The sequence below is a fragment of the Miscanthus floridulus genome, chromosome 11 (genome assembly GCF_019320115.1).
Source record: "Miscanthus floridulus cultivar M001 chromosome 11, ASM1932011v1, whole genome shotgun sequence".
Taxonomy (NCBI): Eukaryota; Viridiplantae; Streptophyta; class Magnoliopsida; order Poales; family Poaceae; genus Miscanthus; species Miscanthus floridulus.
The window spans coordinates 81,808,933-81,825,115 of NC_089590.1; the positions used below are offsets into that span (position 1 = coordinate 81,808,933).

General features: G+C 41.1%; 1 protein-coding gene across 1 annotated transcript; it reads right to left on the reverse strand.

The window, feature by feature from the left end:
• Positions 1-494: 494 nt before the first annotated feature.
• Positions 495-5,185, reverse strand: LOC136491361 (secretory carrier-associated membrane protein 6-like). Its single transcript, XM_066487638.1, has 12 exons — positions 4,961-5,185; positions 4,730-4,846; positions 4,566-4,628; positions 4,440-4,473; positions 4,204-4,326; positions 3,963-4,025; positions 3,785-3,878; positions 3,246-3,291; positions 3,059-3,126; positions 2,206-2,254; positions 2,033-2,098; positions 495-816 (listed from the first exon to the last, which is right to left on the reverse strand). Exons 1-12 carry the CDS (start codon positions 5,015-5,017, stop codon positions 784-786), a joined length of 813 nt encoding a protein of 270 aa, XP_066343735.1. The 5' UTR covers positions 5,018-5,185; the 3' UTR covers positions 495-783.
• Between the last annotated feature and the right edge of the window lie 10,998 nt (positions 5,186-16,183).

The following is a 16,183-nucleotide window of genomic DNA, read 5'->3' on the forward strand; positions in this document are numbered from 1 at the left end:
ATATATAAAGAAAAGTGCTTGGTTACTCCCCACAGCCACATATGACAAAAAAATGTCACTGCTTGAATGGATAACGATCAATTCTTAGGACCACAGGGCTATGCATATAACTGTAGTCAATGACAGCTAGATGAATAATCAGCGGACTGTTTGTTTGGCTATGGCTTGTCGTAAACGATCGTAAATTTTCAGTCGGATTAGTATTTTTCTCTCGCACAAACCAGCTAACAGTACTTCTTCGTGAACCAGCCAACTGAATAGGCTGCATAGGCTGCAGGTCGACAAATTTGTCTTTCAGGTCTCAACTATAGCTGGTTGAAATGGACTAGAAATGTATACGTCTTGTACCAGCAGCACAACTGCATGTTCAACGACAGAAAGCCCCAGGTATTCGACCGACCGCAAAGGACCAAACCAAACGACATGGACGCGAGGCTAATGTTTCAACAGCCATAGCGCCTCGAGTGCAATGAAAGCTGGGAAAAGACGAACGGTTCTCAGACCAAACTTTCGACTAAATTGGCCGGAACGATAGCATATACTAAGCATATACCAAATATTGCCTTGTACTCCATAAATTGACCATTACGCTAATGTTTCAGAAGAGCTACCCTCCTACTTCCATACCATCTTAAAAAGCAATTCTCAGCGCCACTGACATAAGAAAAGAAGACTCAAGGTGTACTGACAGGTATGCACAAAACCATCGAGTGAACATGTGCTACGTAGCCACAAGTAACTCCCCATTTTCTCAAGAAATGTAATTCTCCATCATGACTGGCTTCACTTGTTCCCTCTGAAGTACATGTACACTTTCTGCAAACATCAAGACACAGATAGCAATGTTATGCTTTAGAATTATGTATTATTATTAAGAAATACTTCAAGAAAGGTCATCTGAAACATGGAGCAATGTAGAAACAAAAAAAGTAGACAAACATCACACCATACATAATGGTGTTATATCGGCTGCAACAAAATTGTAAGACCAATTCTTATGCTGAGTCCCTACATATTAAGAAAACTGTATTGTTCATCCAAATGACAAACTAAATAAAATAGCAAGACAACCAAATATATCATTTGGCAAATCAGACATTAAAAAATTGGTAACAGTTATGTTTCTCAATGAAGCACCCCCACCGTATTCTTCTAAGGCAAACATTTTTTACTCAACTGTACATTAAGGAAAAAGTCTACATAGTCCCCTGACAAAACAGGTATCTTGCACACTAGACTATTTTACTCAACGGATGCCATCAATTCCTCGGAGAGGTCAGCCTCCTTGACCCCTGAACGCGGGCCAAGTCCAGAACATCCTGCAAATTTGGTAGCAGGGACTGCCACTATTACATCCCTCTCTGCCCAATCGACGCCACCACTAAGGCAAGCCCCCCCCCCCCCCCCCCCCCCCCCCCCCCCCAACTCAACAATGTTGTGGCCCACCTCCTTCCGTGGGGTCAAGGCCCAGCACTGGTCCGAGGCTGTTTGTGCAGGTCCACCATGTGGACGGCACAAAGAAGTGGAACGGGATAGGGTGAGTAGCTCTATTGGCGTAGGGGCATCATGTGGTGGCCAAAAAATCACTACAGCAACTGGCATGGAGCAAAGCGAGGGAGGGATGAGCGGCAGCAACATACGTGGAGGAGAGCTGGCAAGGGTTGATGCAGGGACAACTAAAGCACGTCAGTTGCACCCTGACAAGTGGCCCAGGCCTCGCGGCATGCCACTGGCAAAACCACCTCAGGTGGTCATTCAAATGGTATTGCATAGTTTAGTGTGTGGAATACCACGTTTTATAGGTTGAGGGGGTGAAGTAAGCACCCTAGGGATACCTTAGGGTGTATGTAGACTTTTTCCTAACATTAACGTCCATAAAATGTTTATATCAATGTGAACTTCAGACTTTAATACCAAAAAAGGACTGCTCATCTAGTATGTTGTTACACAATGGAATATCCACTAGTATGCAGAAACATTGAAATGTCAAGGTAGCAAATTGATGACTGTTGAGGGGAAAAAACTTTCATACCTGAAGAACCCCAATGCTCAGCAGTGTCTCCAGACAAAACAGTGCAAACCCCACAAAGTAAAAGATCTGCAACAGGGAAGTATTGATTCTTATTATCGCCCCAAGATTTGGGAGACATCACGTATCTGATGCATTGAAAAAGGCACGAAAAGTGTGTCCACCACTCAGCTTACCCCAATTATCACATGCTCAGAGAAGGTGTCAATCGCAGCCAGAATACCACTAACAAGAATTTTAAAAAAAAGTTCTGCATCAGACTAAGCATAATACATTGATGTTAAAAAATAGGTCAGCTATGAATAACATTTTCACACCATCCACTCAAGCCAATACGTTTAAGAGCATATTTACAGACCCAATAAAGCATAAAGCAATGAACAGTTCAGCTGCTAAATTTGAGACATTGAACTGGCACATGGCCAGCCATATTCTTTTAAAAGAGCGTAAAATTAATCAAATTTTTGACATATTTCAGATTCAGACCTTACAGAGGAAATTTGAGAGGTTACATGACCAACCATATCTTTTAAAAGAGCATAAAATTAATCAGCTAACTGAGTTATTTCAGATTCAGACCTTGCATAGGAATATGGAAGAACTTATTTCTGACCTTTCACAGAAAATTCTCAACTATAAGCACCAAGTAATTGAAACTAACTATACTCATAATATGGCCATGGGCAGCCATCCAACAAGGCGGCACACACACGTCCAATTATCATTAATTGTTGTTTGTTTGGAACCCTATATCTGAAAATTTAGGGAATTATCTCTTGCGATCCATAGTGACATTGTTTATTATGAAGGTAGAAATCCATATAAAAGGGTTAGTCATCTACGGGTTATGATCAAGCAAGAATCAACCTAGTTTCTCCTCCGAAATCTGTGATCCCAATCTATGATTTACTGATTTCTCCTTTCCCAGCAGCCAACATCACTGGCTATCTACGCAATGGTGCTTACCCACCCAAGCCCATAACTACTGATGGCTTTGATTACTTTAGATAAAAGGAGTGGCAAACTTACGTTAATGATTTCCCATGAAATACAATTGGTGGAGCAATGGCAGCAATTATGCAAAAACCAATGTGGATCTGCACCAGACATAATTGCAAAAAATGACCTCATCTGTGCTAAATGAAAAGTGACAACTACTAAAGTAGTTGAACTGAAATGTTAATCATGCAAAATAAACTTGCAAATTAGATCTTACCAGGTAACACAGGAAAAACCATCCAAAACTGAAAGCACTGTTAGTCCTGTTTAACAAGTTAATGAGAGTGTCAAATACAAAGCATCATGCAGCAAAGCAAAGACTTATAAATATAAGCATCTTGGTTCCAGAAATGTATATCATAACTATAGTAAGTTCCACTTAACAATCTTATACTAGAATTCGAGCCACATCAATGTTTGGTGCCTAAATATAATAGGGACAAATATACCGTGCCTCAGCTAATTGGTACATGAAAATAGTCACTACACTTCCCAAGTTCGCATATACTATATTTACACAAGAACTTGCGTTGCAATACGCACTGATGGAACACTTCCCAAGTCCGCATATACTATATTTACACAAGAACTTGCTTTGCAATATGCACTGATGCAAAAGACTCTAGGATGGGCACATATTAATTTACGCAATTGCAATATGCACTGATGGAAAACGCTCTACGATGGGCTCATCTAAATGTACTACAACGCGAAATTTATCCATATTAAGGAGTTCCAAAAATGATCACGGCATACCTCATTGCACGGTAGAGTGGCCTATACCATATCAAATATGACAGAGGAATTCCAAGCAAAGCATAGATTGTTGCAAGGAAAAACAACTTTGAATCTGCAAGCATAAGATATGCCAACTATTTAATGCAAGTGCAATGTATAGAGTACACCAGCATTTACAGACAACCATGAAACCCACCTCCCTCCTTGATCCAGCAGACTATGACAGCAATGAAGTTCCAGGACAGGCAAAGCACAATTCCTGCAATTTTATATTAACACAAATCAAAAGCATGAACAATCACTGCTAGCCACCTTTCAAATACACCATATCTAGTAGGCTTGTACCCCTAATTGCCTGATTCTGCAACCCCACCTAGATAAGAAAATGACTTGTTACTAGTAATCACAGTGCAACAAAATGGTCCATGCCAACATACCAAGCCAGCTTGCAAATGCAAGATACTGCAACTTCTGCACATTGGCTGGTATCTCATTGGCAATGTCATGGTGGATGATGGGGAAGAATGGTGGCCAGTTCTTCTCCTCCATCGGCACGCCAGCTGCACCAAGCAAAATGGGGGGAAATGCCAACGATCATATTTAAGTTGAAACAAGTGACAACTCGAACACCACTGACAGTCTGACACTAGAAAGAAAAAAAATAGTGACGCACCATTCTTCAGCGCCTCCTCCCTCCTCTTGATATCCTACAGCCACAAAACAGAAGCCATGAGAACACCACCGATCAAACAGCCAACTAAAAGTTCGAAAGTGGAAATGGAGGACAAAAAAAACCCACCGCCTCTCGCCGCTTCAGATCTGATTCCCACGACGAGAACTCCCTCGCCTTGCTCTTCGAGTCCTGCATTGCGCGCCGACACCGACCCCAAAACACTGGGATTAGCCCACGAATAGCAACTGAGGAAAAAGGGGGAGCAGCGTGTGGATGAAGCGCCTTATTACCCCCATGGTCTCGAGCGGGACGTCGACGACGGCGTCGCCCCTGCCGGCGCCGCCGAACCCGACGGGCTCAGTCGGCCGGAACCCGTACTGCTGCTTGCCACCTCCACCTCCTCCATTCTAGGACGCAACAGCGACGGTTGATTAGATACTCGCCTAAAATCTCCAGATCTACCAAACCACCTAGGTAGGCAGCAAAATTTCCGAATGAGGGGGAAAGGGTTTTGGGCTCACGGAGAAGGGGTTGTCGTCGGCGCTGCCCTCGTCGAAGGGGTTGGGGTCGTGATGCATGCTCGCCTTCGCTTCGGGCTCGACGCCGGCGGGGGGAGAAGAGAGGAGTGCGAGGCGCGGAGGTGGCGCGGCGCGGCGCGGCGGGGCTCGGTGCGGTGGTTTTGGACTAGGGTCGCTTCCAGTTCAAGCAGTTTCTCCGCCTTTTTTCAGCCTCGCGTTGCGGTTGCGCCTGCGCTGCTTTTCACGTGAGCTGCGGAGCGGCGGATGGCGACGCGACTGGGAGCGGGTGGTGAGTGTTCGGTCCGTCCCAACACCAACACGCGTCGTGGTGGCGGCGCCCACCGAGAGGAAGAGACCACGGGCCAGGGCCCGCCTTCATGCCCGTTTACCTGCGAGAAAACAGCGGCCACCTAGTGGCCCATTCCGATAGAGCCCGCAAGAGAATTCGTTCGGCCCCATTTAACTTTGGTGCTTTTCTGACAACTTGGGCCTTACATAGGCCCCCGAGAGAATTTCCTCTAGAAAATCGGCCGTGTCCGCGCGGAGTCCAACAAAGATTTGGGAGGTGACGAACGCGTAGGATTGCTCACTCCAAGGAGCAGAAATTCGGGAGGGGATCCATGGAATGGAACCGAAATGCCTCTCAACCGAAGCAAAGGTTCGTCGTCGCTATCTTCTTCCTCTGGCTAACCCCCGTCATCAGTCTCATTTAATTCGAGCCATGTGCGAGCTCCACATGCGTCTCACGCGTCCCCAAGCTTTTCTATCGTCCCGGACGCGCTCGGCAGGAGCTCAAATCTTTCTTAATTTTCTTTCTTTGAGAGGGCAGGGGAACTCAAATCTTAGCCACGAGCACTTGTGTTTAGTGTTCTTTACGCTAACCGCAGGTGCTTAATATGCAACTTGAAATGATAGAGTACAGAGAAAATGTTGCATATACAGCTGGCTTAGGGGTTCCACGCACGACAGCATAAGTGGTTGGTTGTTTCCTTCTTCAGTTTTTGTGTTTTGGCTTAATATATCTGGCATTTAACTGTTTATCAAGTATGGCCCATATGTGGACATGAGGCGCGAGTGAGTGAGAGGTTTGTGGTTTGTAGGAGCTCGATATCTGCGGTGGTCCTGCCTCTTGGTAGGGAGCCCCCTTGTGGAGCGAGATCCAAATAAAGCTATCTAGTCTCGAAGCAACAAGGCCAGAGATTGAATTGCCAAGTGGCCGCTAACGTCTTTTGGCAGTGGCGTAGGGACCTAAATAATCAGAGTGTTGAACGGATACAGTAGCGGCGTCACTGAAAGCATTGGATCCCACTGCACAGCTAGGTGTACTTCTGCTTACTCTAGCAGCGTGTGTAGAGGTAGAGTATGCAGAAGCTAGTTGCAGTTGTGGGTCGATCGATCGATCTGTAGCCTAGTAGATAAACGATCGTAAATTTTCAGCCGGAACAGTATTTTTCTCTCACACAAACCAACCAGTAGTACTTTTTCACGAACCAGCAACGATATGAACCAGCCAACCGAACAGGCTAAACCGGTCGAGCACGTAACTTGACTGGAAGTAGTTCTAGCTAGCTAAGCAATATAATGCCATGCTAGCCACATCAGCTCGATCGGCTTAGTTTTATGGAAAGGTCGTTATTACTAGCATATATTATTGAAAGATCGATCCCCTGAGTTTGACCTCAATATGTGCCAACGGCCCAGCCATAGCACTAGAGACGATCAAGATGAGATGAAAGGCAAAGATCTGGCTGGTACAGCATATTCAATGTTTTCGTAGTGTTTTTTATGGAGTTGTCGCTCTGATTATTTTTAGCTGCAGCTACGGGCAAATCAAAGATATTTTTTGCGGGAAGGGATTCTATTAATAAGATAGCACAGTTACATCCGTGTTTACATGCAAGTCTCTGCAGACAAAGAAATATACGCTATAGTATATCCAGAGCCCCCTTAGTAACAGCCTTCACCTCTAAATCATGTTGATGACTATCTGAATTCAACCCGTTGGAACTCAAATAACGCCGACGATATCCAAAGGAGCACAAACCCTTCAATCATCCTTAACGACAAGCACCAAAACTTGAAAACGCCGCATGGTCCAACGCCACGGGAACTTCCGGCCTATGACACATTTGGCACATTGAAAGAACATCGGTCGCCTCATCGTCGCATATAATCAAGGGACAATGTTGGATCTGGATGCCTAAATATCGGCCCGACTGCAGCTAAGATCGGGATCCAGTGAGTCGTTAACACATAGATGCAAATGGGGAACTCGATCATCCCGCCCAGTCGCATCTACCCTGCAAAAACAGAAGCAACATGAGGAGGGCCATTGTGATCAAAGCGACGACGGTAGGAGGAGGCGGTGGCTCTGGTACATATGTTTAGCTATATATTTAACTATTCTCTCACATCAATGGTATTTGATGAGCAACTGTGCTGTTGTTTTGGATTAAACACTACTTTGACCCATTTTATTTATTTCACAAACTCTGACAAAAATCCTGCATGGATCCGCTTAGAGTTGGAGTTATGACAAATAGTAAGCATGGATGTTGGTCTTTTTCACATTTTTTTCTCAAGTGGATAAAGGGTGTTGTAGTGCCATTTGGACAACCCCGAGTGTGAAAATAGTTGGGTCACTTAGTAAGAGATTGTCTGGATCCATACTGCTTATGTCAGTTACTAGAAGAAAAAAGCTAGCTAATATATATATAGTTTTTCATTAGTGGGGCTATTAGCTCCGTTTGGATTACCTAGCTATAGTTAGTAGTATTAAACTTGGGTAAGACAGTTAATAGCTTCGTTCTTAGCTATGTAGTTTATTTTGAGATATTAGCTGGACGATCAGCTATGGTTTTTGGATCACACTAGTGCTAATTTTAGCTGCTACTAGCAGCTGGGATTCACACGGCCTCTAAATAATACTCCAATAAGTCTTAGGAAGTATCTCGATTAGCTTGACTAAAGTCCCGTTTGGATGGGATTTTAGAATCCGGATTCTGAATAAGAATAGGTTTCTTGGATTCTGTGTGATAAAATCCCGTAAAATCCTAACCTGTTTGGAGGGGATTGTGAGATTGTGAGATTTTTTATCCGGATTTTGAAAAAACCCTAAGAACCAAACGGGGCCTAAAAGACCCTCAGATAGTTGAGAGACAAAATTACTAACCGTCGGCCACTTGCAAAGAAACTGTCGTGAAATGTTGCAAAAGTAGTACATTTGGTTGTCGGCATGTATATGCATGTGTGGATGCACGCTATAGCTCAATTTGTCGACAAAACGGCACCAATGCAACTTTGTCAAACTCAGAGATCAAGTTAATTGTAACTCTCGATGCGTACAGGTTCATATCTACTTCATATGTCCCTAAAAAAAGTCATTCTCGCTTCTAAAAAGTCAACAACTTTTGAAAGTGTTCGACTACCATTATAAGCCGACTTATAAGCTTTGATACAATATTTTTCTCTCACAACAAATCAATCGTACAAATCAACACAAACGACTTTACGAGTAGCCGAACAGAGCCTTTAACTTTGACTAATATATTTAACAAAATATTAATATTTATGGTACATAAATAGTATCATTAAGTAGATCGTTGAATTTATTTTTATAATAAATTTATTTAGAAATATAAATATTGTATATATTTTTTATAAATCTAGTTAAAATTGAGAAAGTTAGACCATTTCCATAGCTTCTTCCTACGACGGAGGGAGTGGCCCGTTCGGGTGCACGAAAAGCTCTGAAACATGGAGCACTGCACGCGCATGCCACGCAGTCCTACACAGCACACACACTACATGTACGGGACGGGACCCCATATGTCAGTCATCAGATCGACGGATTCTAGTTAAACATTTGCCTAATAATAAATGTGCAAGTGCAAGAAGTGTCACTGCACTCTCTTCTCGAACGGATCATCTTCGATCCAGGGACAGATCGAGATGCCATTGTTTTTCTGGCACTGCATGCATGGAACTCTGCAAAAACGGCAAGCAGCAAACAGCCTATTCACTTAGTCGTAAATAATCATAGATTATAAATTAGAATAATATTGTAATAACACACGAAGGCTAAAAGCGCATTACTACTACGCTACTGCTAGCAGTAGTTAACAAGGGCGAGCTCGCACCTACTAGACCCATATATATATATTGAACTCTGCAAAAACGGCAAGCAGCAAAGCGCACTACTACTGCTACACTACTACTAGTAGTTAACAAGAGCGAGCTCGCACCTACTAGACCATATATATATTGCCCTACCCTGGCCCTGGTCAGTCGCAGGAGTATTTTTAATAAGCACTTGGGACTGTATTTGTTTTCGTTGATAAAAGTTTAGCCTGTCACATTGCATCTTGATACCAATGAGAAGTATTAAATATAGATTAACTATAAAACTAATTACATAAATTGAGGCTAATTTAGGAGACGAATCCATTAAATCTAATTAGTTCATGATTTGACAATGTAATACTATAGTAAACATTTGCTAATTATGGATTAATTAGGCTTAATAGATTCGTCTCGCTAATTAGTCTACTCCTATGCAATTAGTTTTATAATTAGCTCATATTTAGTCCTCATAGTTAGCATCCGAACGTTCGATGTGACACGACTAAACTTTAGCCCTGAATCCAGACACAGCCTAACACACCCTTTAAAAAAAAACTTAATACACAAAGGGTACTCATACTCCTCATCCTTCTTCTTTGTGTAATGTAGCGGTATATACTTCAGTTAGCCCTGGTTATTATCGTCACAGATTTTGTACTTGTACAGAACTTGTATGAAAACATGAAGTACTTCTCATTCATGGCTTATTAGCAAATATACTCGTGCGTTAAAATGGGAGAAAAACGTTCGACTGGTTCGCTTTAGCTTACTGCACAGCTGCAGCAGCCACGACAACTTAATTTGTATAGGTGACTTGATGGTGTGAGTGGTTGATGCAACAATTACAAACGAACAAGTCTGTTAATGGAAACAAGGATGACAATGTTAAATATTTATTTATGTATTATTCCTTTTATAAAATTTAAAATATATACTTTATTGTATGATGATCATTGTATCCATATAATGTAAGTTAGTCGGAGGTGCTCATAGGTGTAGGGTATGTGTACTTGTGTTCATAGAGGTGAGTGTGTGTTCATGTATGTGAGCGTTTACGTCTATAACTGGGTCTCGCAAACAAAATATTGGCAATAATATGACAAATGTTGTATTAATTATGTATTGAATTAAACTACAACCTAGATAGGATTTTTTTTTCTTTCGTCATTGGACACTAAAATATTTACTCGCAAATGTATCCTAACTTTAGTTTTCATGCTATTCATGTGTTGGTAGAGTTAGATATCAAAGTTCAGTGATTTATTTTGAGAATCCATAAAAATATGTAATTTTAAGAGCATCTCTAAGAGTTCCCAAGAATTTCTTCCCGTAACCATGAAGTTTTTCAACTTGCTAAAATATATTGGGAGGAATAAATAAGATCATCTCCAACGGTTTTCAATAACTCATTCTTAAAATATAGAAGACAATTTTACATCAATAATCATATGCTATATCTAAATTATCCTAACCACTTTTATATATTCTTCTCTCCTGTACATTTGCATTAGGAACCTTTTTCTACTCTTTATTCTTTTTTTGCCCTTCCACCTTTAGATTGGCCGAAGTATATGGGTGTTTGGATCGTTGCGCGAGAAGATACGTGTGACCTGGAGTCTGCGCATCTTTACGCGCAAGGGGTTTTTTCTCAAGTGCCAAAAGATTGGGAGGTGAATTTGGGAGTTGTTGGAGATGGATTTTTTTCATTCTTCCCAAAATTCATGGATTGGGAAGGATTATTGGGTACTTTTGGAGATGCTCTAATATCTTATTAAAGTCGGCATGGGTTGGTCGACATTGTGTCTCGATTTTCATATGTCAGTAGCACTGGTATGCAGATAGCTTGGAGAAACATTTATTTTGATTAGATTGAATGAAAATTTGCTTAAAATTTCAGTTTATGATTTAATTGGTTAGACCATTGATTGATTCATATTATAGTAATAATTTATATCTAATTAGAACCCACAATTTAGTAATAGAAATATTTATTTATTAAGGGTCAGAGTTTCAAATGTAATATTGTATAGATTTTTTACCTTTATCTTTATATAAGAAATTAAAAGTATAGCTATTTATTAGAAAAGAATAAACAAAATAAAATCACGGAAGAGGCAATTACAGACACCACCGTGCACGAGCGGGGCAGCACATCTAGAATGAGACACCCATCAGGCGGACAATACGGAACATGTACGAGCCAGAGAAGGGAAAAAACAGAGACTGCAACGGAAAAAAAAAGACGCTGGTAATACGGACAGAACACGGTTTATGTTGAACGAAAATTTAAAGTTGGTAGAAATTTTGTCTCTTTAGTATTAGGTATAGATAGCTAGGTTCCTGGCTTCGCATCGATCTTATTATGGTAAGAACAATTCCACCAGGTCCCCTTTCCCCTTTTTCTTAAAATATAGTATAGGAGATTGAGAAAACTATAAATTGCAGAGTATAGGGGATATCTACTCTAGCAGATTGAGAAAACCAAATCCCCATTATATGTGGGACCTACGTGTCAGACACAAAAATGTCTTTCTTCCTCTTCTTTCTTTTCTCTTGCCCTTGTGTGTGCGTGCTATGACTCACCGGCACTGGCGCGCGAATGCGGGGCGTGGCTTGTCAGCCACTAGCTCAGATGTGCGATGGGGGTGGCTTGCCGGCCGGGGCACGAACGCGTGGTGCGCTGCAATGCAATATGGGGCCCATATGTCATATTGAGAGAGAAGGTAAAAAAGGGGATTGAGAAAAATTGCTACCAAATCCCCTCCATTTGAGGGAGAGAGGGGAGATTTTGAGGGTGTGAGAAAAAAACTTTTAGGGAAAGGAGTATGAGAAAGGGGATCGGTTGGAGCTGTGTTATTGCACCTCAATCCCCTTTATGCAATAATGTATAGGGAAAGAGGATCTCTTTTCTCAATCCGGTAGAGTTGCTCTATAGCTCATCTTCTATCTACTCAGGGATATGCTGATGGAGAGTGTGAGTGAGAGTGATACATGGAGGTTCTTGATACATATTGGCTTGTTGCACTAGAATATATACGCTCGGGCGTCACGTCACATGGCCGGATGCTTCTCATTCCCTCTTACACTAGCCCATATCCTATGCATGCATTGCATGCGCAAGCATGGCTAGCTACTAGCAGCAGAGAATCCCAGCATGCAGCACATACATGCATGTCATATATGCGTATGCATCTCAGAGAGGTCGAGAGATGTGATGCACGCAGTCTTGCAGAGAGAGAAGTGTGTGGGGATACTGGTACTGGGGCAGCTGCTAGGGCGCCCTCGTTTTGTGCCCCAATAACAAGAGAGATGCTCATGATCAGATCGATTTGATGGTGGTCGCCAATTTTTAGGCTCACGCGCGAACATGGGAGTTGGAAGAGGCAACGAATTGATGGCCTGAACTGGACAAAATCCAAAATCATATGATGATGTGAAGGTTGGTGGGGATCACTCAAATTTTCTGTAGCACTCGACGTTTATATATGTCTCTAGTGACGAACATTGAAATTATGGCACCATCGGTTACCGTACCAGGAATACTAGAATATGGGATTGGCGAGTGAATGCTGCATCAATATTGGCCCCCTGCTTCTTGTTTTGAAAATACAAGCTTCTGAATAGGCCACGTAATGTGATTTGCCAAGCAGAGGGGAGTGCAAATTAGGTTTACATTAGCATCTGATTTAACTTTTTTTTAGCAAACCGTACGTGTCTCACTTGCAGACCTTACATCACTACCCAGAATAATATACCCCTATTCTAAATTATAAGTCGTTCTAAGTTCTCTAGATACATAATAAAAGTTATAGTTATATATCTAGACATAACATATATTTAGATATGTTGTAAAAATTATATACTTAAAAACGAGAATAATGACTTATAATTTGGAACGAAGGGAATCCGATACATGTCCAACTGCAAAAGTTCCCAATTGTTTTCAAATACAAATGAAGTTCAGCCACAGCATACATGTTTGCATGCTGGCATTCTTCAATTAATTACTCTGAGATACTTTTTTTTTGCGAGGAAGAGATACTAATTAATTATCTCTAGCTAATACAATAAGCCCACTCCTTGAAAGGAAGATTCTCTAGCCTTTATTAAAGCGAATGTATCGCCTTAATCACAGCATGACACACAAAGGACAAATCCATATCATCTAGAACACCACCTAATCCCATTTGTTTAAGGTAATAATAACCGTGTACCTCTAAACAATTGTGAACGGGTCAGTGCATGTATTTTATAATGTCCTCATCATGTCAGGCTGCCCTCAAATTCCAATTCAGAGACTGCAGTTCTCCGTCACTAATTAACTCCAAACAATTCCTCTTAGTGCTCTGTGGTGTAGAGATCAGGCATTGATCGCCTTTTGGACAGTATCGCGAGTCAAGAAGTCAATCCAGTTCCAAAGCATGGTAATAAGGGAGAGACCAGTGGGGACTGCAGTTTCGAATCCAGAGAAAAAAATATTAAGGAATTGAACCCTACTCCATGCTTGGCACAATGTGCAGTTGTCAGTAGAAAAGAAACAAGGTGCACACACATCAAAAAATACTCCATGCTTGGAGTGTGGTTAAGTGATGACAAGACTCTGTGTCTTGACTCAACTCCATGGTGCTAAGTCAAACTGATCAGACAATAAGTTCATATAGTTTCTAATTAGTCTATGAGCATCTGATGCCTACGTGTGAAATAGATTCCACTCTGAGGTTGGAGTAAAAGATTAGAAGCCGCAGGTTGAATATGGTTTGACCAGTACGTAGGCTACGAGAAGCTAGGCAGCTAGCGAAATTCACACATGCATTTTTTTTAAATCACTGTTATTATTTGTAAACAACTTTCTGTAACTCGAGCATGTCACATGTTTATTGATGTCATAAGAATGTTGATGGGTTGCACTATGTTTCATCAAAATGGAGTTTATTTCAAACAATAGTACTATCGTAGTATGTAGCAAACACCAATAGTCAGTAGTCACCAAATAAACAAGGTAATAAGAGGCACATCAAAGTATATGCCTTAATTGTACATTTTATGTTCCCACAAAACTATCTAAAAATGCATGCACAAGACAAATTTGATAGACACATTAAACTGCTATATATACCAAAGAAATTAAATGACAAATAATTAATGACAAGAGTAGCACTCCTACATCATTATTTCTGAAAGATACTGTTCCCATATCTCTAAACCTGGACCATGTTATATGCAGGTTTGATTAAAATTATTAGATCAACTGAACAAACTGCTATTTCAGCTAGCTGCAGCCTGCAGGGACTACACTTTGGACAGCAATATATACGGAATCACAAAGCAGTCGGAGTACTCTATATTTTTAAGTAGGTGCCCATTATTCAAACGTACACGACTGTGATGACGAACGGTTGCATGCTGATTTTTTAAGCTGATGAATCGGCATCAGTGGCTGCTGCTGAGCTGATATTGTATTGTTAGTTGCAGGAAGAGATAATATCGCGAACCCTATCACCCGAAGCATGTCCTGTGCGCCGAAAACGCCTTTAAACGCGGGGCCAGGATCTTCTGCGCGCTGAATCCAACTTTACAGCACAAGGCTACATGAGTCTCGTCACATGAGATCCTCGCTCATGGATGTCATCGGATTCAAAGAAACTTCCAGCAGAAAGCAACTCGCCTTTGTTTAATCCCCATTGCAGCGTCACCTTCAAGAACCACCTTCCTTTGACGATGCATAAATAATTGTATACAGCAAGCGCTATCTGTGAAAATCTGAATTGATCAACTCCAATTAAATGACCATTTTATGTCACGAAATCTATGTGTGTGATCACAGTGAGATATGTGTCTCGAGTTGAGTTACTAAACCAAAAGAATTTGTATATACAACTGATGACTGTTTGCATTATCATCGTTGCCGCCGTTTGTGTAATTTACTTGAGCCACCAAATGTATAATAATATACTTCATGTAATATATATAATGAGTTCAAGTGGTGCATACACCTTGTTTAACTAGTACGTCTCTGATGAGATATTACTGTCATTTTCGGTCTCATTGGCTAGATCTTTTGTCCATTCTCGAAACAATTTATAATTTATCATGGCATCATATAAGATAGTTTTGAGTACATATACAAGATTATAACGTGTATATGTGATAAACCTCTAGTAGGCCAGCTAGCTGCCGGTGCCTGCAGGCCGGCCGGATCTTATTTTTCTGCAGGCAGCAATCATCACGTTGTTATGCTGTACATGTTTGAAATCCGACCAGCACGTCCATGTATATGTACCTGATCTCAAACGATAAGGAGATAGAGATGATAAAGTTAAATACATTAGATTCAATTTATTTTTAAGAAAACACATCGCATCTCTCTCACTTTCAAATATCTCTCCTCTAGCTGGGAAAGGTGGCAGTTTTTTATATACAATTTTGAAACTACACGCAGAGATAAAAAAAACGAACGGGATTGGTCAGGATAAACTCTTTTCTGTTTTCACTTTTATATTTTATTAGGGAAACAAAACTGAAATTGAAAAGGCAAAAACCGGGAACGAATACGGGTTCATCAGATATAAAAATGGATCAATTTGAACAAAAACATGTCGATAACGGTCGAGGTGCGAAAACACAAAACAGGAACATCGCCGCATAGAACAAAGAGACGTGACTTCATATATACTAACCTAATTGACTTGGCATGATGACATTGCCAACGTATAAATAATTCTAACTCATACACTAAGGTTCATAAGATGACAAGTATATAAAGAGTACAAGACCATTAGTCCGTAACAAAGCAAGAGTCTACCATGAACAGAGCTACTATGGTGTGGCATGGCCCGCAACAACATTATTGCACTACCTAAAACAAGATATCCTATGTGGGTAAAAACGGTATAAACCAGACAAAAAGAGAGAGAGAAAAGGCAAAAATAGCCAAAAAAAACAACCATAGTGTTTTCGTCCTGTTTCATATTTACATATTTACTAAAACCAAAAAAAAAGAAAACAGTTGGGACGACTACCAACACGGATTTGAATGGGTTAAATGCAAAAATCATCAGGACAGGATGTGATTTATCCCTACCATTTTCAACCCGGCCCCAACTA

Bases quoted from the DNA above. Each gene is read 5' to 3' on its own strand.
- LOC136491361 (XM_066487638.1), bottom strand. From the start codon at position 5,017: ATGCATCACGACCCCAACCCCTTCGACGAGGGCAGCGCCGACGACAAC. The intron at 4,847-4,960 runs GTGAGCCCAAAA...GTTGCGTCCTAG, and splicing joins CCGACGACAACCCCTTCTCC to AATGGAGGAGGTGGAGGTGG. The intron at 4,327-4,439 runs GTGCGTCACTAT...TGCTTGGTGCAG, and splicing joins GGAGGAGGCGCTGAAGAATG to CTGGCGTGCCGATGGAGGAG.